The sequence below is a fragment of the Sarcophilus harrisii genome, chromosome 5 (assembly GCF_902635505.1).
Source record: "Sarcophilus harrisii chromosome 5, mSarHar1.11, whole genome shotgun sequence".
Lineage (NCBI taxonomy): Eukaryota > Metazoa > Chordata > Mammalia > Dasyuromorphia > Dasyuridae > Sarcophilus > Sarcophilus harrisii.
The window spans coordinates 70,170,250-70,197,780 of NC_045430.1; the positions used below are offsets into that span (position 1 = coordinate 70,170,250).

The window sequence follows — 27,531 nt, forward strand, 5'->3', positions numbered from 1 at the left end:
TTTCAGTATTCTTCACTGAACTTAGGACAGTATCTATGGCCATAGTATAGCCTCAGTAAATGGCAAGCTATAAATGAGGGGATGTAACAGGAGTGACCAACACTAATGAATGGAGTCATCTGGATTTGTTAAGCTAGATTCAACCTGAAGTCCACAAAGTTCTGTGGATTCCTGCTCTAGCCAATTCCTATCAGTCAGACTTTAGGTCAAATAAACGTAATACTCTGTTAGGTATAATCATAATTATACAAACTTAATCCTCCCCTCTCCCAACATGTGGGAGACATAATACCCCTTCCATCTTATACCACTTCGGACTCTGGGGAGGGGAAGGAGAGAGGTCCATAGTTTAGCCTATGGAGCACAGTCTCAGTTCTAAGTTCAAAACTCTTTGGGCTTGAATCACAGCCTTCTCAGGGCTGCCATGCTGAGCAGGGAGCTGTACGGCCCTGCCTATGATCCTGGCACTGTGGTTTGAACTGCCACTCAGTGGGGATAACCTCCAGGCCCTAAAACTGAGGAAAGCAACAACACAGAATTGAAACAACCCCCGCCAGGCAGAGTAAGCGGGGGAGTAGAGGAAGCAAAGTTCTTACCTTCTCACTGGTTCAGTTCATGGTATACTTCTGAGGTAAACTGGGATCTTTACTGCTGGACACAGCAGATAAAAGAGCAGCAGAAAGAGTGATAGGTTTATTCTGGTCAGTTTTAAAACTAGGTAGCCGATCAAAGGACACTATCCCCACCCAAGAGGAAGGGGATCCAGGGGGCTCCACACTCAGCATCAAGACAGGCCCCAAATGCTCCTGGAGGAGCCTCTATGTCAAAGGACCCAACCATCCCCAGACATGCTATATTACATCACAAGTCACAGTGATAGCAATCACTTAGTGCTGAGAACTCTTGTGGAGAAAAGTGGTAGAGATTCAACCTTTCCAAAAGAAAAAGATCAATCTGCTTTTGGCATTTATCTACTTGTAAAACCTTGGACTAGTTAGATCACCTTGCAGCACGGCCCAGTAGAGGGTACTGGGTTTATCATGAGAGGACCCAGGTTAAAACCCTTGCCTGCCACTTGCAATCTCAGTTCCCTCCTCTGGGAATGGACTAGATACTTTTAAGCTTTGAATACATGATTCTTTGATAATGACAGATTAGGGAAAGTTTTAAAAACAGGTGAGGAAAGTTCTATTTTCTTTGCTGCAAGGGAATAATCTTTTTAGCCATATTCACAAACTAAGTCTTGAAATTCTTGAACTCTTAAGTGACCTAATGGCAGCCTTCTATCATAACTCAGGGGCTCAACAGTCCTTCCATCTATTGCTCACTGATTATCTATTTCTTTGTTTTTTCTCTCTTAATCCCCTACTTCCCCTCCCAAACTATTTTCACAGCCCATGACCTGCTTTACTAAAACTATTACATCATTCTCCCAATATTTCCTCAGTTCTACTCCTTTATACCTCAGAGCTTTTTATAATCAATTTAGAAACCCATTTTCTTTTCCTATCTGTCTCAGGAGAAGAGGAAAGGAAAGGGAAGAGGAATTTCTATAGTGCCAAATGCTTTACAAATATTATTTCACAACAACCTTGCAAGGTAAATTCTGTCATTGTTTCCATTTTACAGTTGAGGAAACTGAGGGAAACAGGACTAAGTGACTTGCCCAGAGTTATAAGAATTTGAGGCCAAATCTAAACTCAGTCTAATGCCAGCCCCAGAGTTCTGACCAATGTCACCAGCTGCCTCTACTATAGAAGAACTATTTGACCGTAATTCTTTTTGTCACAAAAGAGGATTTAAAATATTGTGGGAAGTGGTAACTAGGGAGGAAAAAAGAGTGATAAGTGATGGTAATGATGACCAAAAAAAAAGGGGGGGGGGTAAAAAAAGGAGCTTTTGAAGTATTTGAAGAGAGCACATGAAGATATGAACAGAGAAATGTTCAGAGATGAAGTTTTAAAACCATCAGGTTGAATTAATTCTTTGCTTTTTATTAGTATAGAGAGCAGTAGTGGTCAATGTCCTGAGGTCAGCCAATTTAACAAGCCAAAATCGGTAATGAAGTTTGGCCAGAAGATGGCGCTTTGTCTACCCTCAAAAGGGGTGGCTAAGTTGCACAGTGGAGAGGATGTTGTTGGGTGGGGAGTAAGGACGACTCTCCTGTGGCCAAAATCTGGCCTCATGACTCTTAGTGGCAGTGTGTCCCTAAGCCAGTCGCCCAATTCTGCCTCAGAGCGCTCATCTGTAAATTAAGCTGGAGAAGGAAATGACAAACCACTCCAGTATCGTTGCCAAGATTAGCCCAAATAGTGTCACAAAGAGTTGTACACAACGAAATAAGACTGAATAACAATAGCCACAAATACAGCCTTTTGTTTCTAGTCTCCTGCCTTGGCACTAGCTCTTTTATTCATGTGTGGAATGCTCTGCACCCTCTTTGCCCTAGTTTCCCTTATTCTCTCAAAGACTCAGCTTAAAGCCCATCTAGAGGAAGCCTCTTCTGGTCTCTTCCTTTTAGGTGCTAATACTGACCAAGATCTACTTCAGGGAATAATTAAAGATCAAATTCATTCATTATGATTTTATTTAATTTTCTTGGTAGAAACTAAATGAAATCCAAGGTCTTCCATCTCTAATCCTCTCTATACCTGTTAGCTCCTGTTACACCAAAAGGAAATGCAGGGATACATTTTATAGTATGATTTAGTTAGCACATGGCTTGGCTTTTCAAGTATAAAGGGCAAGACTTGAGAAACTCAAAATAGAATTTTACTTACTAATATGACAGGGATCATGGAGTTCAGGCTAGAAAGAATCTCTGAGAAGTCCAAGCACCTCGTTTTATGCTGAGGAAAGGGAAGCACAAAGGTTACATGGCAGCAAGTAGCAGGACAAGGTCAGACTAACATGTTTACTCTATACCACGCTCCTTTGAATCAAAGATAAACCTCTTACAGAAAAGAATTTATAGAGTCTTTGATTATTAATTTATAGCTAGTTAGCTAGAAGTCTGAAACTCAGGTCTTAGAGTTGAGAAGGCCTAAATTTTAAGTGCTGCCTGTGTGACCCTAGGCAAGGTCACTCAGCTTCTTCTTCCTTCCAGTAAAATGCAGATGACAGCACTCACCTCCTGAGGCCTCTGTAAGGACTAAATAAGATCATCTATGTAAAGCACTAAGTTAGGTTATGTTTTAATTAAATCAAAATATGAAAACCAAATTTGTACTGTAGATCATCCATCTAATAAATATCACATATTAAAATCACTATTTTGGCTTGAGAAGTAAAATTGTAGGAACGTTGCAGTAATAATTACAGATGATTTTACCTAAACTGTTAACAGAGATTAATAGTATTATTACATGCTTCTTAGATTCTGAGATCTGCCCTGGGTATACAAATGCAAAGAAGCAAATGTGTTTCTGTCCTCAACGAGTTTACTTTCTAATGAGGGCAAGATAACACATAAAAGGGAGCTGGAAAGGGGAGAGGAGTAAAAGACAGCATGGCTTGGAGGTGGTGGCCCAGAAATGAGGTGAAGGCCTGGTTTTGGGCAAAAGAAAGCCAGAAGTATCACCTATCAGAGCTTAGGATGTTTACAGATGTGAAGTAATAAGAATAAATCATATTTATATATGGTTTTAAGGTCTGTAAATAACTTTCCATACATCACTTAATATGATCTTCACAACAACCCTATATAATAGTAACTGTTCTCTCTCATTTTATACATGAGGAAAATGAGGCAGAGAAATTGTGACTTGCCTAGGATTTGGAGGGACCAAATTCACATCTTTCTGAATCCAAATCCTCTAAAGGACCACACTGCCTCTCTGTTATTTTTTTTTTTCAACCTAAAGAAACTTGACAGAAAACTAAAATATGAAATTCAGATAGGATACTTTAGAGTGATGTGGTACAGACCTTAGGAAGAATGTAACAGTAATTCTAAAACCATCTGGCCTTGGGAATGGTGTAGTTAGAAATGATATATTTCCTCCTTCAGGCTATGCTGCCCAGTTTATATGACCAGGATGCTAAGGCTGCAAATATTGCTGGCTGTTACATAACAACCAGCATTGCTGGTCAATGATAACAGAGTTTCTGAAACTAATGAGCAACAATTATGAGGTATTTAAAAGTTGGCACAGGTGCAGAACAAAATTGGGTGTCTGCCACTTGAATTTCAGGCCTAAAAACACACCTTTGGAAGATTCTCTCCATCTGACACCATTCTCCCCTCCAGCTCTGCCCAGAGAACTATGGGCACTGCATCTGTGCACAAAGTAAGCCTCAGGGACATGAAGTACCTAGTTTCTCTTAACTTTTCCCTATAAATTTATTTTCCTGCTCCTGGTTCTTTGTTAACTTCTTGTTTGTTTGGTTTTGTTTATACATATACATTCATTTCTTTTTACATATTTAATTATGAAGCATATTGGGAGAGAAAAATCAGAACAAAAGGGAAAACTATGAGAGAAAAGTGAACATAGTTGATCCAGTCTCCACAGTTTAATATTCCATTACTTTCATATACCATAACTTATTTAGCCATTCTCCAGTTGATAGGCACCTACTCATTTTTCAATTCTTTGCCACCACAAAAAGAGCTGCTATAAACATTTTCCCTCTTTTATGATTTCTTGGGGATACAGACTCAGTAGTGACACTGCTGAATCAGAGAAGGGTATGCACAGTTTCATGGTCCTTTGGGCATAGTTCCAAATTACTCTGCAGAATGGTTGGATCATTTCACAACCCCCCAACAATGCATTAGTGTCCCAGTTTTCCCACATCCCCTCCACCATTTATCATTATTTTTTCCTTTATTTTAGTCAATATAAGAGATATGTAGTGGTACCTCAGAGTTGTTTTAGTTTAGATCTCTCTAATCAATAGTGATTTAGAGCACTTTTTCATATGACTATAAATGGCTTTAATTTCATTACCTGAAAATTATCTGTTCATACTTGACCATTTATCAACTGAAGATCTTTGCTAATTTCTTTGGGAATTTAGCCAACTGTAATTGGCATTACAATTATAATAAATTTTGCTCTTTGACTTGATGAGTCCAAGCCTGCAAATTTTTTGAGATGCCTTACAAACATGGGTCTGGAACCCCCACATTTTTGAAGTCCCCCTTGAACCTTAACAAGAGGAGTCTGCTATAGCACATTTTTATTCTTGCTAGGATTCCCTTTGAACTCAATATGTTGGCCTTCCAAAGCCAAAAGAAAGCTTAGGAAACTGTGGGTGATAGAAGGGAGAAGGGAATAAGTATTAAATATCTTAATATGTGCCAGGCATTATGCTAAGTGATTTACCAATATCTCATTTGACCCTTTAATAGCCCTATGAAGCATGTGCTAGTATTATTTCTATTTTACAGATGAGGAAACTGAGGCAAATAGGCTGAAGTGACTTGCCCAGAGCTTCACAGTTAAGTATCTGAGGCTGGATTTGAACTCAGGAAGAGTTTTCTTCACTCCAGGCCTGACATTCTATCCACTTTATCACCTATAACCAGGAGGAATGGTGCTCTTGATCATACCAATTTTAAAACTCGGGTCCTCTCATTGCTTCAACTTATTCCCAGCAATCAATTATACTCAGAAAGAAAAGTCTTTTCCTTAAAAAGGAAGTTATTTTTATTCAAAGAGTTAAAAATAACATTATCTTTGTTTAAAATAATGCTATCAATAAAAACAGCTCTAACTTTGGAAAAGAGGTCTGATAACTGCTTTGCTATATTGCTGGCCATGACATGTATATGAGGAAGGCCATACTTTAAAAAAAGTGATACAAATTTGCTGATATTAAGGTACCAAACTTTGGCAACTTTTAACAACAATTTAAATGACAACCAGGCATATACTTTTTTGATAGATGAACATACTTTTCCCTGAAATACTATTTAAATAGGAAGACAAGAATTGTATTCGAACATACCAGACATATTTGTAACCTAGGCAAACTATCATGAAATATACACGTGCATTTCCTTTTAGCATTACAGAAGCTGTTAGAAGTACAAGAGGGCTTGGGATCATTTAATTTCTACAAATTAAAGTAAATGCCTCAAGCTTTACTTATCAAATAGAAACTGCTTATTTTGTGACTAAAGAAAGCTCTAATCATTTTAGTAACCAAAAGACCAATTTTGTTTTCTTCCAAAAATAGTTCACATTTGTATAAATCTTTAAGATTTGAAGAACCTTTTACATATATTATCTTACCTGATCCTCACATCAACCATGTAAGATAGATGCAATCATCCCCATTTTCCAGATGGAGAAACTGAGGTTCAGAAAGGTTAAGTTATTTGCTCAGTGTCACACTTAGCTGGTTTTTGAGGCAGGATTTGAAAGCAGATCTTGTTTTTTATGTTTAGAGTTCTGTCCACTGTGTCTTCAAACATATTGCCTTTCTGGCTTGTTTTCAATGTTGGTTGGATTTCCAAGCGCATTTTTCCATCTTGTGCCATTTGTATTATCTTCTGTGCAGAAAACATTCTGAGCATGTGGTTTTTCTAGATTACATTGTATGCTTCTAATATTATTTATATATTTATAGATAGCATGTTCCTTCCCACCCTGCCTCCCTTCTGCCGTTGCTTAACCCTAAAAATGACCCCACATTTATTTATGATAAAAAGTTTGTGCACAGCACAAATCAATGCATATAGTGTAGAATTTACAATTCATTGTTACTGTACTGATAACCCTTGCCAGTAGCTTATTTTTATTTTAACATGGCACATGTTAAAATTCAAACTTATGCAGAACATAGATCTGTATAAATTGCTTTATAATTCTTAATACAGTTAAACAGTTCTATAAATTGGAAAGAACCAAAGAATGTTTAAAAAAAATACAAATACAAAAATAAACACAGTAACAAACTTGCAGCTGAAATGCTATTAAAATAGATTTGAAGAGAGGTCAGATAGTTCAAAATGTGAACAGACTATAACTTTAGTTAGCCCTTGGTCTTACCAAGCTGCTGCTGCTGCTCAAAATGTACAAAGAATTTTTTAAAATTTCCTCAGTGCAGAGAACTCCTTGTATGCAATTTACTTCTTCAGAAGTAGATCCAGAATCCAAGTATTGCCTTAGACACCAAGAGGTTGAGATCTGCCTATGTTCCCTAGTTAGTATGGGTCAGAAACAGGTTATCCAACCAGGTCTTTTCTGCCTCTAAGGCAAGGCTCTTCATCCACAGTGCCACACTTCCTCTCACAAATAACACTGTTTAACACATAGAACCTCTGTCACATTGATTGGAATCTCAGCAAGAGGGGAGGAGAAAGAAAGAATTTGGAACTCAAATTTTAAAAAATTAATATCAAAATTATTTTTACATAAAATTGGAAAAAAAAGTAAAGTAAACAGATAACAATGCTTAGAAATGCTTTTTCTTACGGAAAAAACAAAACAATTATCCAGTTCCTTTTATTGTGAGAGACAGTTAATATCTCTCATCTACCTTATACAAAGTGCCCTAAAAGTCTTAGAGGCATTGTAAAACTTTGATAGTTTAAAATACTCTATCTAAACTCCAATTTCAAGCATTATACATAATAAGCTATCCTAAGTATACAACACAATATCTCCTCCATTATTATAATAACAATTGTTCTTTCTATTGGCCTTTCTAAATTCTGTCTTAAAAGTTTTTTTTTTTTTTTTTTTTAGTCCATCACAAGTTGTCCTGGAAAATAATTTCAATGTAAATTATTCTCAAGGTCAAATTACTCTTTCCAATCTTTCTTCCTTATTTCCCTCTAGATATTCCTGAGATTTTGAACAGTTTCTGCTTCAACTCACTGCTTCAGATGCTTTCTGCCACCTTTGTTAGACTAGGCATAGTTCACACTAATATCTGATGTCAAAGAGAGAGGGAGCATTCTTAGAGTCTCTCAATCTTTATCTGTTGCTTCAAAAACAACTATGAAATGCTTAATATTTAGCTTGCCAAGGAAAATGGGAAAACACTACAAACTCTTGGCTTGGTTTCATTTTACCCATTTTCACTTAGAGCCTGGGTTGGCACTTTTCTATGAATCTAAAAGTACATTTGTTTCACTGAACCAGGTATACTATTTAAAAGGTCCAAAGGAAGACTCAAAATAAGAAAGCTTTAGTTTCCTAACAACTTACCTCCCTCTGCATTAATTTATTCCTCACACCCCCAAAAAAATTTAATTTGGGACTGGTTTGTCTTTGCCATCTTATCTATTTCACTCTTAATTTGATTTCTCCAAATGAATCCTGAAATTAAACCAAATCCTATGGATCTTAAGTTTTTGGCCAGAGTGATAATATATATGCCACTTGAAGAGAAATTACCAATAATATATAATCCTATAGTAAATGAAAATTTATACTATAGAAAATAGATGTATCATTAATGGTTCAATGGTTTGTTCAAACAAAAAACAATTTACATGTGATACTGGCAAAAATTTCTTTAGATTTACTATAACTTTAATTTTGATGTATTTATTTGGATGAAGTCATCTTTTATGATCAAAAAGATGACTTCTAAAATTTAATATAGGCCACTTTTGTTTTGAGCAAGCAATTATTTAAATATTCAAAATCAGTTTTAATATGTAAAAATATGATTTATTTTTATATTCTGGTAGTAGAATCTACTGTGGTGATTCTGAAATTAATTTTTTTATTATTTTAAAAATCAGTGCACATTTAGCAACATTTTTCAACTGCCTGAGGCAATTATATTTTCTCTATGAAAACTCCCTTAAGGACGCTGTACCAATTTGCTCCTGTTGCCTTCCTGCTCACTAAGTTTAAAATGAGTATAGGCGAGAATGCCAAATAATGTGCATAAAATGCCAAGTCCCTGATTAATTGACAGTGGATCCTTAAATAAAACATATCCTCCAAATAAAGTAATACAGAATTTGAAGTGTCCAAACATGTTATACCTGTAGTTTTGGTTAAGGATGACATGCAAATTTCTGACACACTTAAATGAATCCATTTATTTAAAAAAAAAAAAAAAGTACTCAAATTGATATATCAATTCTTGAAATTTACATAACCCATCATTTCCAAAAATTTATGTAGCTCTAGAGACTTCTGAATAATATTGAAACCAATCTACATTAGGTTAAAGGTGAATTTTTCTTGATGATTTAACAAGCCATTTATTCATCCAATAAGCATTAATTAAGCATCCATCAGCCAAGACTGTATTCTGGAAATACAAAGAAAAAAAGCAGTGCCTTCCAACTGTCTTTCTACTATGGGCAAACAACACATCCCCAGAGAAGTAACTACAAAATATACAAACCGAACACAAGGCTGGGGAGGACAAATGAAGACATCAGGACATCTTTTTATTAGAGGTAGTGTTTCATCTAAGATTTGAAAGAAACTAGAAATTCTAAGGCACAGAAGTGAGGGAATGGATTCCAGACACAAGAAATAGATAGTATCTGCAAAGGTATGGAGATTCAAGACAGAATGTCCTAAATGAGAAGTCCGTAAGGCAGGCTGGTTTATTCCAGGAAGTCTGTGAATTTGAATGGGAAATAATTATATCTTTATTTGATATAATTAGTTTTCCTTGTAACTATATATTTTATTTGAAAACATTTTAAGAAAGGGTCCATAGATTTCATCATACTGCCAAAATGAGTCCCATGACATAAAAAGTTTTTTAAATTTCTGGGCTCTCAAAGCAATAGGAAAAGGTCCCACATAAACAAGAATATTTATAGTAACTCTTTTAGTGGTGCCAAGGTACTAGAAACCAAGGGAATGCCCATCAATTTGGGTATGGCTATTATAGTATCTAAATGTAATGGAATACTGTTTGTGCTCTAAGAAATCATGAAGGAGACAGTTTCAGAGAAACCTGAAAAGACTTGTGTGAACTGATGCAGTGAGAACAATTTATTCAATAACATCATAAAAACTTTGGAAGAATTAAGAATTCTGATCAATGCAATGAGCAACCACTATTCTAGAGGACCCATGATAAAACATACTATCCACCTCTTGACCAAGAGATGATGACACAGGATGCAGAATGAAATATTTTATTGGACATAGCTATTCCAGGAAATCATTCTGCTTGACTATATATACTAGTTATAAGGATTTCTTCCTCTCCTCCTTCCCCACAATGTGTAAGGAGACAGAAAGGACAGAATATAAAGTTCTGTTATTTGAAGAATGATAAAAGGAAAAAAAAACACCTTTGAGACAGAACGTGGATTGTGTGAAGGAGTAATATGTGCCAAGCCTTGAGAAGTAGGCTGGGGCCAGATTCTGAAGGACTTCAAAAACCTGATAGAAGAATTTGGAGTATTTTATCCTTAAGGCAAAAGGAAACCAATGGGGTTTCTTGAACAAACTTCAGGAATATAAATTTGGCAACTGTGTAGAGGATGGATTGAAGAAGGAGGGAACTGGAGGCAGAAAGAAAAATTAGGAAACTACTGTATCAGACCACATAAGAGATAATGAGAGCTGTGAATATGGCCAGGAAAGGAGAGAGAAAGGGATAGATGTGAGAGATATTTTGGAAATAGAATTATTAAATTTTGACAACTGATTGTGAGTTGAGGATAATTCTTAGTATTGCCAACTTGGATAACTAGAAAAAAGTGATGCCCTTGATAAAAGGTGTCTAGATATGGGGGAAAAGAAGAGTTCTGTCTTGAATATATTGAATTTGCTTCTTCCTAAGGTAGATGTAAGACATGCAAACACATTTACTGCTCCCTTTCTCTGCCAACAAGACCAATGTAGAATTTGTCAGGACCAGAAAAGCCATAATTCACGTTTATTAGCTATAACCAAGAGATCACCAGTTCTGGTGGATTGTGATGCCCTGTCTACTTTTTTCCACTTTTTTTCTACTTTTTAAGCAATTAAGCAGTAGCACTGTACTTATTCAGATTCTTATTGTTATCCACCAACAGATAACCCAACGATTAGAAGCTACAAAACTCATTAACTTTTCTTGATTTTAAAACTAGGCCATAGAATGGAAAGAGCACTAGACTTGGAGTCAGGAAGATTTGAATTTTAATTCTACCTCAAATATGCAGGGTTTAAGAATCAAATGATCTAATGCATGCAGAGAAGATTGCAAGTTTTAAAAAGCAATATAATATAAATGTTAGTTATTATAATTTTTAACTATTCAACAAATATTTATTATGCACTTTCTTCTATATAAAGAACTAAGCTCAATACTGAGACATAAAAAGTAAGGGCTATTCCAACTTTAACATTTATTTAATTTGTATGAGAGAAAACTTTTGACAACAAATTACCAAATTCCTTCCTTAACCCAGGGAATGGTCAGTAGCTTGGCTTAAGTTTATTCTGGGAATCACTGAGACATTAGGCTGTCTCTTCTAAGAAGTTGTAAGGTCTAATAAGGAGAGCAAAGATGAAGAAACTGGGTGGTTTCCCAGATATGTCCTTAATATTCTATGATTTCATTATTTAGTTTGAAATGAAAACAATCGTGCTCATATAAAAACTCATCCCAAATTGAAAGAGAAGTAATTTAGAGGCTAAGGAAGGGAGTAGCTACTTTCTTGGCTTGACCATACCTCATTCTTTAGTGTGGAAAATTCAGAATTCTACTTAAATCTATTACTATGTTTCATATTGGAAAAAATGGTGTATTATTTAAGGTGATTGAACCAGTTGAAAAAATATGAAACAAGCAGCATTTTTTGGTAATCATTCACAACATAATTGATAGTTATTGGCCCATTTTTCTGAGCAAACTTTTTAAAAAAAATAACTGAATCTACTGACTCTTCAAATGAAAACATAAAAATATGTACAAATGTGTAGTTGTAAATCTCTCTAGAGCAGCTATGTCATGGAATAAATAAAGAGCTAGACTAGAACTAGGAAAACCAGAATTTAAATTCTACCTCAGATCCTTATTAGCTGGGTGACTAGACAAGTCGCTTAACTTTTACCACCTCAGTTTCTTCATCTATAAAATAGGAATCATAATAGTCCCAACCTCATAAGGTTGTTGTGAAGTTCAGATGCCTTAAAGAGGTATAACAGATGCTAGTTGTTATGGTAATTATTTTATTATATTTTATATTTATTATTATAATTATGATCATATTTATTCTATTACCATTAATCAGGAATTCTATCAACAGAAACAACTTTCTATGTGACTTTATACTACTTAACCTCTTAATGACTCAGTTTCTCCATCTATAAAGAAAGAACACTACTACTTTTCCTAGTTTAAAGGATTATAATGAGGAGCAAATAAGATAATAAATGTGAAACATACTTTTAAAATCCTAACATGTTATACAAACTTTAAAAATTGTTACTATAATTATTGAAAAGGATACGTGACTGGTGAAGTATTTCCAATGATCCAGTATATGGATAAATTTACCATAAAGGCTATTATCCCAGATAGCAGAACCATAAGCTAGGAAAAAACAAAGAGAAAGTCATTATTATAGTACAGTCATAAAGCTACCGCAAGCATGTTTGACTCATCTTTTTGATTACTTTGAAATATAACAAAAAAGAAATTGAGTTCAGTTGAGACAGAGTTGAGTCCTCACTCTACTCTAGGGGATAAACTCTAGGGTATAAAAAGGAAAAATGAACAGTATCTATTATAATATACTCCAATACTCTGAAAGATTTGTGATTTCCCTTACGGATTCCACTCCAACAGCCAAGATCACATCCCCAACATTGGAAACATTTTTAAAAAGTGCTGTGGCCAACTTTTTGGTGATGATCCTCACAACCCCATTCCCTTATCTATTCTGACTTAGCTAAGCAATCCTTGCATTATATTCCACTAGCCTATTTACTGAGCCTTTCCAGCTTAAAAGGAAAGTCTCCCAGTCTCCCTCCATGCCTTTTTGAAGCAGTAGAGTGGAAATATTTTAGTGGAAAATATTCTTGTATATGGAAACCCAACTTAACTTATGAAGTTCAAATCAAAATATTGAAATAGCTATTTAAATCAAATCAACAAGTATTCATTTGCATACCAATTAAACCACATAAAGTTACATGGGAAACAAAAATAATATGACATAATTCCTGTCCTCAAGAAAGTTACTATCTAGTTGGAAAGCTATAACATTTAAAAATTAAAATGTTTTAAATAATAAAATGACAAAAGACCTGTCACAGAGTAGCAGTAGCACATAATAGCTAAGTAAATAACATAAATAGTAAGTACTAGAGTTCAGAGTGGGGAGGACTCACTTCAGGCTTAAGTAGGTAGGGAAAAGCTTTTTTGAAAGAGATAATTTTGACCTGGTATTTGAAGAACGGATAAAATTTAGATAAGCAAAAAGAAGATAAAAGGAATTCTTGGCAAGGAAATCTGTATGAGAAAAAGCACAAAAATAAGAAAACACAAAGGGTATTTTACAGGCTAGTCAATAAAGTAGCATTTGTTACACAGTTACTATATGTTGTGTTAAGTACTAGGAGTACCAAAAAAAAGACTTTTATTAAATATTTAATTTGTTATGGTGCTATTATTGTCCCCATCTTACAGATAAGGAAGCCAAGGCAGAGAGCAATAAAGTGATGTGCCAAGGGTCAATCAGTTCTTAAGTGTCTAATTTGGAATAAAAACTCAAAAAAGCTTCAGTATTTAAGGCATTTATATTCTAATGAAAGAAACAACATCAAAATAATTTGGTACATAGAAGATGCATAAAGAATAGATGGAAGGGAATCTTAGAAGGACAGATTCTTCAGTTTAGAGGGATGACAAGGCTAAAATGAAAATATGGGCTATGATTTAAAGCTCTGAGAAATTAAGTTCCAAGAGACAGCCACATATGCAGGTCATTTCTGTTTCACATAGGTTTACTCAGTTAATTTCATCATCATTTTCTTTCTTTCCTTTTTTTTTTTTTTTTTTTTTTTGCTAAGGCCAAGCCTTGCCCAAGGTCACACAATTAGAAAGTGTTAAGTATCTAAGCCAAATCTGAACTCCGGTCTTCCTGCCTTCAAGGTTGGTGCTCTATCTATTGTACCACCTAGCTGTCCCTCATCATCATTTTCAAAGCCATATTGGGATGAGAAAATATAACCTACCTAGGAGTCCACAAAAGCTACCCATCAAAAATGTTTCCTGTCTGATGGAAATTTCAGGTCCCCTTCTTGATTCATTAGAGTTGCCTTATGACAAAAAGCTACACAGTTACACTGACATTAAAAATAAAGCCTCAGATGCTTCTCCTTCTACCTGGCAGCTCCCTTTTCCCATTGGTTAACCCTTTCTAGAGTCCCATTTGGGCCTATGAGTCTATACTAGCCATCCTTCAGGCACTAGATTTTCCCTTTGCCCAACAACCCTCCTCGTTTTTCTGTTCCCTATATCCCTTTCCTTAAGGGTAAAGATCTTTTTTTTTTACTTGTATTGATATCCCCAGAACTTAGCACAGGGCTTGGAATATAGCATTTAAGAAAGACTTATTGACTTTAATGAGGTATCTTATTTTTATTATACCCTAAACCAGGGGTGAGGAACATTTGGTCCACAGGCCTTATCATCTGCTAAGGCAACCACAGGCAATGAGGTGAAAGCTAGGTACAACAACCTCCCACTGCTTGAGTTCTATAAGTTGGTAATTTTGTATAGGTAGCGAATGATATTATAAATATCCAAATGGCCTCTGGCAAAAAAGATTCCCCCTTCCTGCCCTAAACAGTTTCTTATTCTGACTCTCCTAGTCCAGTAATTCCATTTCTGTAGGTGACATCTCATTCATGTAGCATCATTATGGAAATTATGAAGTTTCTAGATCACTAAATTTATCCCATTTAAGCTTTTTTCCTTAACTATTTTTTGATAGACAGCTATTTGAAATATGCTATAGTCATATTAAATACAGTTTGCTGAAAATAATTCCTTAATGATTCAGGCCATCATTGTGAACATCAGTTATTTTATTATGCTTTTTTATGAAAGAGCTGTAGGGCTTTGTAGTATTTTTAAAGTTTGCAAAGCACTGTACACAGATTATGTCATTTGATCATTTCACAACCCTGGGAGGTAGGTGCTGTTATTATCCCCATTTTGCAGACAAGAAAACTGAGGGAGAGAATAGTGAAGTGATATGCCAAAGGTCACACAGCTATTATCTGAGATGGGGCTTAAACTCAAGTCTCCCTGACTTCAAACCCAGCACTCTAGTCATTTTGTTACTGAGCTGCATGACAGTAACAGCCCTAAGTCTCCCTTTCCCTATAACTAGCTATTTTAACTCCTTTGGACACTGGAAAACCTAGCATTATTGAACCATCAGAACCATCTGCTAAACATGAGCAAGCTGGCTCTGAATGAGGCCTCAAAGGCTTCTCACATGGAGACTGGCTACACAAGTTCCAGGATGACCATTTTGGCTACTGAGAAATCTCATCTATTTTTCTTTTACTTTATCAGGAGGTTAAGGGTGCCATAACTAATCATCAAAAGTAGGACTAAACTGCCTAAGAAAAGGAACATGCTTTAAAATGTTCATAACTTGATTGTTTTAGTTGTGAAAATGAACACTTCTCAAAAATAAAGAACTTACCAAGGCAGAAAATGACCAGGGACCAAAGATTCCTCCTTTCCCAAATACAGGTTCAAAGAAGGGCACGACTATTAATAACATGGCAGAGGACATTGGTGCTTGATAGTATAGCAACTGCATGGAGTTCACCTGCAGCTCATGTTGTTTGGCTCCTACCCACTAAAAAATTAACAAATAAAATAATTTAATACAGAAATAAGACATCATTATTCAACAGTACAAAATGGACTACAAAGATGGAAGCTGGCTACCATTCATTATACCTAGCTACCTTGCAAAACAAGGAAGATACATAAAATACATGAAAAGACATTTAGTCTTTGGAGGAAGGAATCCATCCAAGACTTATCCAATTTTTTTAGTTGGTAAGGAATAAAGAAAATTATGGTTTTTTTTTTTTTTAATATACTCATCTGCCAAAAGAAAAAGAAAAGACAATAATGGGATCAATGATCACTGGAGTTCATGGAAAGAGATGCTGAGAAGATAGCAAGGCTATAACTCCCTTTATTCCTTTCTAAAAATGGCATAAGAGAAGAGATGAGGCTACAGAAAGCCTGACAAATTAATTTCTCATATCTTCCAATGGAGGCAATGATGGATTTCTCAATGATTTGATTAGCTATATGAAATCAGTAGATGATGGAAATAATTTCCTTTTCTAGTAACTGCTACAACCTCTGTTCTTTCAGTTAAGACATCAGATGATAATAAATTAGTCATTTGAGGTCACACAGCCAATAAGTATGGGAGGCAATCTTTAAACTAAGGTCTTTCTGGCTCTAACTCCAGAGCACTCTCCACTGGCCCATATTGCTGTCACATAAATAAAGTTTATTCACCTGTATGCCCAGCCAGAGTTTGTGTATCACTGATACTGACTCTAGAGAAGTCAGTCACCTTTATGCCACAATGAGGCATCAGAAGACAATCTGTCATAATTATTTAAATAATATGATCATCAAGTTTTAATGTTTAATGACTCTAAGTAAAATCTGGCAAATTCTTGGGATGCCCCAGTTAATTTTTATATTGAGGTGTACCCCCCCCAAATAGAAATTGTTTATGTGCAGAAAAACAGAATATGAGAAACAGGAAATAAGGAAACAAATCTGAAATATGATTTCAAAAGACCTTAACTAATGAACAATATAAAATAAAGGAGAGATACTTCAGCTATTTACTAATTACTACACATAGGTATGTTAAATCAAGCTCCTCCTCCTTCCCCCAGGCACCATACCATCTGTATCTTGCATGTCAATTCCTTCTCTGTGCAGTTCCCCACTGAGCCCCAAATCTCCCATTCTACCCTCCTTTTATTGTCATTGTAGGACATGTGGGAACATCTCACAAATCACAATGGGATTTAAGAGGACTGTATGATCTGATTAACAGTAAATTTTGCAGGATCATAACTATTCTCTAAAGAAAACCACTTCACTGAGAAGTGTTACCTTTTCCCCAGTAAACTGCTCAAGGATTAGCCCTTTTTCAATCTCATCTCAAATCTTCTAAACCACGTTTTGGCTCCTGGCTCTTTGATAAGAAGGCTTCCTTGTACAAATGACCTTTTATAGAATTTAATTGTAACCCATTGAAACTTTGAGTTACATGAGCCAGACTGACCATTATGAGAATGACTTGAAATCAGGATTGTATTTTCTACTGTAATACAATGAATACAATTTAATATACAAATTTCAATGTTTTTAAGAGATACTGGGAACATTTAATTTTTTTATTATTTTTTAGGATTAAATTCCTAATTTAATTCACTTCACTAAAAGAATACAATGTCTTAGCATCCCTCAAGAATCTTTAAAATATTACTGGTTTTAAATGACAAAACTAAATATTTCCAACCATTCTCTAGTAAATGATATCGGTGTAGAGCTGATGTTATGTTTAAAGTACACAGGAGCTATTTAGTAAAAGCATGATGACTGATTAATACAAAGTTTGAATTGTGCTGTCTACCATGCTTGTCCCCTATTTTTAAAATGCACCAGACTTTTAATGACATGGGTGTTACACAGTATTAAGCAATGCCTCAGAAACTATGATCATTAAAAATCCCATTATTTCAAGTCAATATTGATGTCTTAACTATACAAAATGATAGGCTGAGGGCTAGAGAGATGAATTCACTGGTAAAAAAAAATAACAAAACTACCTATACCATGCTGGTCTATTATCTTTTCTGCCCTGTAATTTTAGAATTGACTAGAGCACTGAGAAGTTTAATGACTTACCCAAAATCACAGCAAAAAATGTCAGAGAAGAAACTTGGGTTCATCTTATTCTATCTGTGAAGATGGCTCACTATCCACTACTACATGCTGCCTATCTCTCACAAAACTGATAATGCATTCATTTTAAATTTGTAAGTCTTTCTGGGAAGTAAGATTTGAAACTTTAAATGTTACACATATTGAATCTGATTCCTTAGGCCAATACACTCAGAAATTTCACTGCCAGAGATTTTAGTAAAAAGCGATCTCTATTTTATAGGACACTCTTGCCCAAAATGTATCGTGACAATATTTATTATCTTTAATAATAACAATAATAATAATCACCATCATTACTATGGTAGCATGTCATGCAATAAAAAGTAAAATTTTTTTTAATATGTTACCTAAATTATTAGAAAATGAAGTCAGTGTATAAGTTGTAAAAGCAACATGATTTGGGAATGTGATTTCTAATTTGAAATTTCTTTATAATTTACAATATATACTAAAGCATGCCCCCTAATTGTAATGTTGAGTTGAACCAGCATTTCTAGCTATAGAATCTTCTCACCCATGTTTCATTGTTTCTTTTCTGTTTTTCACTTTGTATCCAACAAAATCTAAAATTAGATTCTCTTTCCAATAGTCTATGTCCTGTCCTTGGAGTTTATAGCTTCAAAAATTCTCCTAAGGAATTACAAAAGAAAAAAAAATTACCAACCACTTGATAAAGAGATGTAACTATCACCCCAAGGGCAGCAAACACCATTCCAAGAAAATTAAACTTCACATCGTAATAAGAATTTAGGATGACACCTAAAGTTATGGGTATCTGCAAAGAAAAAGATGTAAATATTAGTTAGACAAAAATCAAAGAGATTCAAATTTAATCCATGAGATTTTAAATGGATGTATATTAATGCTTTTACAAAGAAAATTTAGTACCTCTTTTATTAATTCTGATTTTTAAAAATGGCCATATTGATCATAAATTTTTTTTTTACATAAAATGGAAAAATAAGACTTTCCTGAAAACTGTTTTTTAAACATGGGAGAGTAGCTACCATAAAAAAAAATTTTTTTTGGTAAATTCTCAAAAATCCAAGATACTATGTTCAGTCCCCTTGGGTTCCAAGGTCCAGAGACCCTAGTGGCATGTCACCATGGAAACAGGATATTATACAGTCAAATGACATAATTACCCAAACTGATTGTTGTAGAGCATGTGTCTCCCTTTATCGAAAGCTCTGGGAACCTGCAAAAAAACAGGCTCTTCCCTCCAGCTAGCCAACGAACAGCTCAAACCCCCGCTACTCACTCACTCGGGGGTTTTGGCAAAGTAAAGACAAACATACTGACACAAGGTCAAAACATGGATTTCTCAGTTCCCAAGGGAGCCAGTGTTAAAAGGGAGATAATTAAGTTGCAGCTGGAAGAGTCACTCCAGCCGCCAAAAGCCGAGCTGGAGCTACTCACCAGAGTGAGCTGTATTCTGGCGGAGAAGGTTTTCTTGTAGAACAGAGTCTGGATGACTAGGATCACAGGGGTGGTCATGGCCTTGGCCAACTGGTAGGTGCCTATCGTGTTGTTTTGGAGAGAGAGGTTGGTGAAGACCACAAAGCCGCAGAAGCTGAGGGCCAGCAGCAGCAGCTTGGAGGGCTGCAGACTTTTGGGGGCAAAAATGTCCAGTTTCTGACAGATGTACAAGCCCAGCCCGGTCACTACGAAGTGCACCAGGGTCAGACTCATGTTGGGGAAGCCGTAGTGCACATAGATCCATTTGTTAAGAAAAACGATGCAGATGGAGACCAGCAGGTTGAGCAGGAGCCCGGCAGCGATGCGCCCGTTCTCCTGCACAGCATGGACTAGAGATGCCATGATTCCGCGGCGCGGGAGAGTCTGGCCCAAGGGCCACGGCTGCAGCCGCCGGAGGAGCCCGCTCCGGCCGCCTTCCCGCTGCTCTCGTGCCGCCGCCGCCGCCGCCGCCGCCGCCGCCGCCGCTCCTCCTTCCCCCGCCGCCGCTATCGCCGCCCGACGCCTCCGCGCGCTACCAGGGAGAGGCCAGCACCGGCCGCGGCTCCCGCAAAGCGCCGCAGCGCGCTCATGCCGCCGCCGGGGCCGCCCAGGCAGCCGAGCCCGGCACGCCGCACGTCCGCTCCCCGCCCCGCCCCGCCCCGCCCCGCCCCGCCCCGGCCCTGCCACGTTCCTGCTCCTGCGCCACGTGACGCGGGCGCCGTCGCTTCCGCTCGCCCCGTGGCACGCCGAGCCTTCCAGCGGGACGGGAAGCGCCGGGGGGGGGGAGGGGAACGGGCCGCCGCCCTCGCCGCCTGGGAGCCCGCCGCTCTCCTTGTCCCTGGCAGCCCGCGCTCCGCTAGGAGCCCTCTGAGAGCTGCGTTTCGGCGTGATGGGGCTCCCTCCTGATAGTGACGTGTGCGCTTTACTCAGGAAAACCAGCCTTCGGAGGCAGGGCCGCAGGCCTTGCCGCGCTGCCTAGGGGGCCGGGATCCCATTGGAAAGTCGCGGCTACTGCTCGTGAGGCCCTTCCTGGGGCTGCGACTGTGCCGCCAAGCTTCAGCCTTCGTAGCTCAGTTGATTCACCAAACGGCGTTTGTTAAGCACTTACTCCGTGACCGGCCCCGGACCCGATGCTGGGGTACAGAAGCCAAGCTGTCCCTGCCCGCGAGGGGCTTATAGCCCAAAGCGGGGAAGGGCGGTGCGCAGACATCTATTAAGCCTGTGCACACGGGCATCCGCGGCCAGAAGAAAGGCCTGGCAATGGGGACAAGCATGGATCTCAAGCAGAAGCTGGGGCTCCAAAGCTAACGTTAGGGAGCGGATTTGGAGAGGTCTGGGAGGTGGGCGTCCTGTGAGGGAGGCCAGGAAAGCTAGTTTGTGCAATAAGAAAGGCAGGGTGGAGCCAGTTCGTGAAAAGCCGCAAATGCCAAGTAGAGGGGTTCTGTCTGATCCCAGAGCTTAATAGGAAGTCACTGGAGTTTATTGAGTAGGGTCGGATGTGCACTATAGGGATGCCATTTGTGGAGGGGGGACTGAAGAGGATTGGATTGGAAACAGTCATTGTGTTGAGGTCTGGATTTGGGGTACCTAAATGAAATTAGGGTTTAGTTAAGGTCTAGTGGCAGGTTTGGGGTACAGGGAGTCAAACAGAGCTCCCCTGCAACCCCCTTGGATTCAGTGCAAGGATACGGCCGTAAATGAGGTCTAGTAGCGGCACGAGTCCCCAATAAAAGCATTTATTAGCCCCAGAGCTAGATTGATAAAAGAGGTTTATTATTGAGTCTAGAAGTAGGAGATAGGTGAAGGTAGAGATAAGGGGAGGGCACCGGACAGAGGCACCAGTGGACAGAGGGTCCTCACATGGCTAGCATGTTTGGAATCTCTGCAAAGAGGGGTACCCAGTGTGGCCCTTTTATAATAGGAGACTTAGCTCGATGGGGCTTTTGGTTGTAGCCCCAAAGTTGGCTCAGATCCGGATGGGGCTGGGACAGGTCCCGATCTTCTATTGGAATTCAAAGGGACCAGGATTTGTGAGTCAAAGGGCAATTACATTCACTAGAGAGAATCAAAGATAGGAATCTTTCCCACATCAATTGGAAACAGTCTATGATTTGAATTCAGATTTCATCATCTGCCTCCATTTCCTGAAGGAGTCTGGAGTGATCCAGGGTCAGAGCCAATGAGCACTGTCAAGTGAGGACCCAGATGGGTTTAAAGCTGGCAAGGGCCTTGGAAGCTGCATAAGGACACCAAAGTGAGGAAGAGATTTCTTCAATATAAGAGAGGCAGAATTCGACTCATTTCCTCTCTCTGAATATAACACATTTTCCATTATCTCACACTGCTTCTCGGTGGATGTGCTTTCTTGCCAGGGGATAGGAAAAATTGGAATAAAGGAGCTAGAAGGAATTGTAAAAACCATCTAGTCATTTTCTAGATGAGGAAACAGGCCATGATGAATGATCTGGGCAATATCACCCTGATGAGGATCTGTCAGAATCAGTCAGCTCTGCAGGAAGGGGGGCGGGAGGGAAAGGGGGGAGAAGAATTTCAGGGAGCAAGTCAGATTTTATTTTGAACAGCAAGGTGGGTTTTGTCCTTAAAGAGATTAGTAGCAAGCTAGACTTAAGAGTCTCACACTTATACAAATTTCTGGGCCAGGTGTCATGAGCTGTTAGTTCTTACATGGCCAGTTAAGTACAAAGAACAGAAAAACAGGATGTGGTTGCCCATCCAGTCAGGTCCAGGAGGTGTGGATCTTGCTACATGTTTCAAAGATCTGGGTCATGTTAGCCCCAGTCCCCAAAACAGCCTTTGTTACTAGGAAAAGTTTCTGTTGTTGTTGGGCAAGTTTTCCACAAGGGAAGGTACAAGGCAAAGGCCAAAGGCAATTTCTTCAACCCAGTAGCGATCTCCTACCTCCCTTGTGAGTGAAACGGGAAATTGAGGATTTCTCAGACTAATAACCTTAGGTAAGTCAAGACTCAACAACAAGGGTCTATTTAATTTAGGCTCTGGGGAAAGAGCAAAGATTTGCTCTTCCAGCATTTTGACCCTTATTCAATTGCTTAAAAAAGAAAAAAACCAGACCAATTGTTTAATAGCGCAGAGATATCCAAGAAGTCTCCAAACTGGCCATCTCTATCTGTTAATTGACTATTTACCAAAAGTAAAATAGACCAACCTTTAACCCCTCTGGCTTAGTTAATTATTACTCTTTGAAGCAAAACAGACCTCAGATCCCTTTTTCTTAACATTTTGAAACATTCATTGCTTAACCAAGACCCTGGTACCGCAAAAAGCCCACCAGCATTCCAAAGACAAATAAGAAATAAAGATCGAGTTGGCCAATAATTTAAGAAGGATTAACATAAGATGAGTGGGCAAATAGTGTTTCTGTAAATCTTGACTATATAACTATCATTACTTCTGTAAAATTGGCTTTCCCTGCTCCAGACTTTCTAGTGAAGGGAGTGCCACGCTTCTCCAGAGAATCCAAATTTAAAAACTTTCTGTTTTGTACCATGTCTTTGAGCAGTCAACTTGAGTTAGGATCTTTGCATCCCAACACCCATGATCTCACAGTGGCACTCTGAGGCTCTTTACACCATTTTGCCTCCTACAGACATGAAACATGAAAATTTATTCTCAGTTTTGTATTTAAGACTTTTCACTTTATAGCCCTGCAATTACCTATACCTTAATTCTGTGTGTTTTATATGTCTGCCCAGAATGTTGTATGGTAGATTAAGTCCGTTGAATGGAATGGAATTTTCTTTTTCATACTCTCCCATTATGTGCTGTGTCACAGTCAGAAGACTTTCTTCCTCTTCGTCTTAAAACGCCAGGCTTATTACTGTCTCCAAGATTCCTTACTTGTTTAAAAATTCCTTCCCTGTTTGATCTACCAGTCCAAAACTATCCTCCTCCAAGGTCCAGCACATATTACTTTCTTCAGGGGTCTGTCTCTAACTGCCTCAGTGGTTTTTGATAACATTTTGATAAATGTTGAATTTCTCTGGAAACAAAAAAATATATCCATAACATTTAAAAAGTTTTATCTGCACAAGCATTTTCTCTGTTATTTAAGTCTAAGCAATTAAACAACAAAATAATCCTGATGAATAGCCTTTGCCAGTTTCTGAGGTGTAAATACACTGAAATTGTAACAACTACTATCAACTCTTAATTGATCTGCTGTCTTCTGCCTGTTACTCACATAGCACTTGATCACATACTGTTTTGTATTACTATTTAATAGTTTCATATCTATTTTTCCTATCATCCCTTCATAGAGAATTTTTCATAGGTTATTAGAGGTAGAAAGAATGTCCAGGATCATCTAGCTCAATTCATCATTTTATTTTATTTTTTTTCTAAACAGTATTTTATTTTTTTCCAATTACATGTAAAGACAATTTTTTAAAAAAATATTTTAATTTTTGTATTTTTTAAATTAGTTTTTTTTAATTTGCTGATTTATTTTCCTTTCTTTGCATTTCTAGAGAGAAAGTTATTGACACAGAGCAAGCACTTTATAAAAGCTTTGGACTAACTGTTGACCCAAAAGGTAAGATGGTCTACAGTCTACTGGTATTTTTACCCGATTATCTATATTGGACCTTGAAAAAAGAAATCATTCTTCTGTTCAAGGCTATAATATTTATTTATAATATAAAATTTTGAGTTCTAAATTTTCTTCTTTCCTCCCTCCTCCTAAAATGATATGACAATTTGATATCAAGTAAATTTGCAAATCAAAAATCAAAATACAATTTGCAATCAAGTAAAACATTTTATATTAGTCATGTGAAAGAAAAAACAGGACAAAAGGAAAAAAACACATACAAAAAAGGGAAAAGAGCACACTTCGATCTGCATTCAGTCTCTATCAGTTCTTACTCTGGATGTGGATAGCATTTTCTATCATGAGTGTTTGGGATTTGTCTTGGAATACTATTGCTTGCATTGCTTAGAGGAGCTAAGTCAGTCATAGCTAGTCATTGTACAACATGGCTGCTATAGTGTACAGTGTTCTTTTGGTTCTGCTCATTTCACTTTGCATCATTGCATCTAAGTCTTTCCAGATTTTTCTGAAATCCTGAATCCATCTGCTCTTCATTTCTTATAATACAGTAATATTCCATCACATTCATATACTAAAGCTTCTTCAGTGACTCTTATTTGATGAGCATCCCCTAAATTTCCAATTCTCTGCCACTATAACAATGAGTTGCTATAAATATTTTTATACATTGAGATCCTTTCCCCTTTTTTATGACTTCTTTAGGATATAGGCCTAGTAGTCAACTCCATCACTATTAGGAAACTGTAAGTACCTGAAGGTCAAGAACTTGCATATTATAGAACTAGAGAGCTGGAAAAGGCCTTAGCAGTCATCTAGCTATAGCTCATACCAAAAAAAAAAAAGGAATGCTAGATAATAATAACCAGCAAGGAATCATCCACTCCCTACTTTAAGACCTCTGAGGAAAAAAGGCTCACCACCTCAAGAAATGCATAATATTTTTGAATAGTTCTAGTTATTTGGAAGTCTCCCCGACTCAAACCTAAATCTTCCAAATATTAGTCCACTTCCCAGTTTTATCCTCTGAGACCAAACAGAACAAATCTTACTCCAAATGCCAGCTCTTCAAATACTTTGAAGACATTTATCATATCCTCCATAAGTTGTCTTTTTTTTTCCCTAAGAGCTAATAAGAATAAGCATCTTTGGTTTTTTTTTTTTTAAAGAAACATGTGTATTGATAATATGGTATTTTTATTTGACCTCAATTTCCAAATATATACCATTCCTTCCCAGAAAGTTGTTGTTCATCCTTTGTTCTCAAAGATAACCAATAAAATCATCAGAAGGAGAATCTGACTTGTAAATGAGTTGGATTTAAGTGAGGCAGACTTACTCTCTCTAGGGGAGTCATTTGGAGTTCAGGGCAAGATGACCAGCGATGGCCTCACCCACAGAATCAGTGTTGTAACAAAAAGAAAAAGAATTCAGGAAACCTCACAAAATCTGACAGTCGCCTATCATCCCCCACTTCTGCAAAGAAAGGTGGAAACCTATCTTTTGTATTGATTATTTCAGCATACAAAACACAGTCCTATAAATACAGAGTTTGAATTTCATGCTTCATTGTGGCATGTGGAACTGAGTTCTGGAAGATTTGTCTAGTTGCACCAAACATGAACTGAGATGATAATAAACTCTGTGGTCTGTTATTCAAAGACTGGTCTAGGTAAATTTAGAGAAGATCATTATCAAAGCAACCCTCAAGGGACAGTCTTAACCAGGGGTAGATGGTTTAGATCTGACACCATCGAAATCACACATCCTTGAATAATGAAGTATTGTTGAATGAATGAAGGATAAAATGGTACAAGAAAACTAAATGCAACTAATTCTAACTTAAAATAGGTGGTCTTGTACTCTGAAAGTTTCTGAAATATGTCTTAGGAGAAAGTTGTATAGAACCTAGAAACCACCCCTCAAATGTATATGTAACTCTGTTGACTGGGACTTAGGATTCATTTTCTCATTGAAATAAACATAAAATTTGATTGTACACAAAAAACCTGTTTAACTCTTAACATAATTGAAATCGAAATACTAATTTCTGAACCTCAGCTCTCTTAAACCCAGAGTCTCCTTTGTCTTAAATCCCACTAAGCTCTGAAGAAGCAAGAAAGCTTTCATTTGGATGGAGGCTGTTGAGGGATGGGAATACAAGTGGTAGGAATCATAAGTCATAGATTTAGAGCTATCATCTAGTCCAATCTCCTCATCTTCCTGATGAAGAAATTGCAGCCAAGTGACATAAAGCCCAAAAGTAGACAACCGTGGTAAGAAGTCTCCAGAAATCAGGGACTTGGGAAACGGAAGTAAGCAAAAACTTTGTGGCAATTCTGCTAATGATTTAGTGGGATCTGGACAAAGCTGTTAGCAAGGGCAACAACAAGTTGGGAGAGTCTGAAGAAAGAACTCTGGCAATGGGGAAGAAAGGTTTCCTGTTACGGATACAGATCATCAGTGAGCCATTCCATACCCATAGTCCCCTACCCCATAATGATGTTGTTGTGGTGGTTGAGTTATTTCAGTCATGTCCAAATATGTGTAATCCCCTTGGGGATTTTCTTGGCCAAGATACTAGAGTCATTTGCCATTTCCTTTTCCTACTCATTTTACAGATGAGAAAATGAAGGCAAACAGGGTAAAGTGACTTGCTCAGGATCTTATAGCGAGTATCTGAGATTAGATTTAAACTCAGGATGACTCCAGACCTGGCACTGAGCCACCTAGCCATTCCCTCTGCCCCCCCCCCCCAATAATAACTAACATATATCAGGGATTGTGCTGAGTACCTTACAATTATTATCTCATTTGGTCATTATAACATTTTCGGGAAGTAGATGCTATTATTATTTTTTTATTATAACTTTTTATTTACAAGATAGATGCATGGATAATTTTTCAGCATTGACAACTGCAAAACCTTTTGTTCCAATTTTTCCCCTCTTTCCACCCTCTCCCCCAGATGGCAGGTAGACCAATACATGTTAAATATGTTAAAGTATGTGTTAAATACAATATATGTATACATGTCCATACAATTATTTTGCTGCCCAAGAAGAATCGGACTTTGAAATAGTGTACAATTAACCTGTGAAGAAAATCAAAAATGCAGGTGGACAAAAATAGAGGGATTGGGAATTCTATGTAGTGGTTCACACTCATTCCCAGAGTTCTTTTGCTGGGTGTAGTGGTTCAGTTCATTACTATTCTGTTGGAACTGATTTGTTTCATCTCATTGTTGCAGAGGGCCACGTCCATCAGAATTGATCATCATGTAGTATTGTTGTTGGAGTATACTATGATCTCCTGGTCCTGCTCATTTCACGTAACATCAGTTCATGTAAGTCTCTCCAGGCTTTTCTGAAATCATCCTGCTGGTCATTTCTTTTCTTTTCTTTTTTTTTATTTAATAGCCTTTTATTTACAGGTTATATGTATGGGTAATTTTACAGCATTGACAATTGCCAAACCTCTTGTTCCAATTTTTCCCCTCCTTGCCCCCACTCCCTCCCCCAGATAGCAGAGTGACCAGTAGATGTTAAATATATTAAAATATAAATTAGATACACAGTAAGTATACATGACCAAGC

General features: G+C 37.4%; 1 protein-coding gene and 1 long non-coding RNA gene across 3 annotated transcripts; one reads left to right on the forward strand and one right to left on the reverse strand.

Moving 5' to 3' along the window:
* Window positions 1-2,569: 2,569 nt before the first annotated feature.
* SLC35E3 (solute carrier family 35 member E3) lies at window positions 2,570-19,851 on the reverse strand. 2 transcript variants are annotated; one of them, XR_004229898.1, is made up of 6 exons: window positions 19,312-19,851; window positions 18,557-18,667; window positions 15,599-15,757; window positions 12,386-12,468; window positions 6,243-8,956; window positions 2,570-2,849 (listed from the first exon to the last, which is right to left on the reverse strand). XR_004229898.1 is itself a non-coding variant. In XM_012550430.3 (5 exons), exons 1-5 carry the CDS (start codon window positions 19,711-19,713, stop codon window positions 8,770-8,772), a joined length of 942 nt encoding a protein of 313 aa, XP_012405884.1. In that variant the 5' UTR covers window positions 19,714-19,851; the 3' UTR covers window positions 5,639-8,769. The 2 variants fall into 2 exon arrangements, 1 of the variants encoding a protein (XP_012405884.1); XM_012550430.3 differs by lacking the exon at window positions 2,570-2,849 and having other exon boundaries at window positions 5,639-8,956.
* A 1,584-nt stretch (window positions 19,852-21,435) lies between these two features.
* LOC111721024 lies at window positions 21,436-27,225 on the forward strand. Its single transcript, XR_002770400.2, has 3 exons — window positions 21,436-22,322; window positions 23,856-23,920; window positions 27,186-27,225. It is a non-coding gene; the product is annotated as an uncharacterized LOC111721024 (long non-coding RNA).
* Window positions 27,226-27,531: the final 306 nt, after the last annotated feature.

Excerpts from the sequence above, each read along its gene's own strand:
- SLC35E3 (XM_012550430.3), bottom strand. The coding sequence starts at position 19,713 with ATGGCATCTCTAGTCCATGCTGTGCAGGAGAACGGGCGCATCGCTGCC. Across the intron at positions 15,758-18,556 it reads TTACATCTCTTTATCAAGTG|TGGGTAGGAGCCAAACAACA; the intron begins GTTGGTAATTTT and ends TTAATTTTTTAG. Across the intron at positions 8,957-12,385 it reads GGAAATACTTCACCAGTCAC|GTATAACATGTTTGGACACT; the intron begins GTATCCTTTTCA and ends CCAAAACTACAG.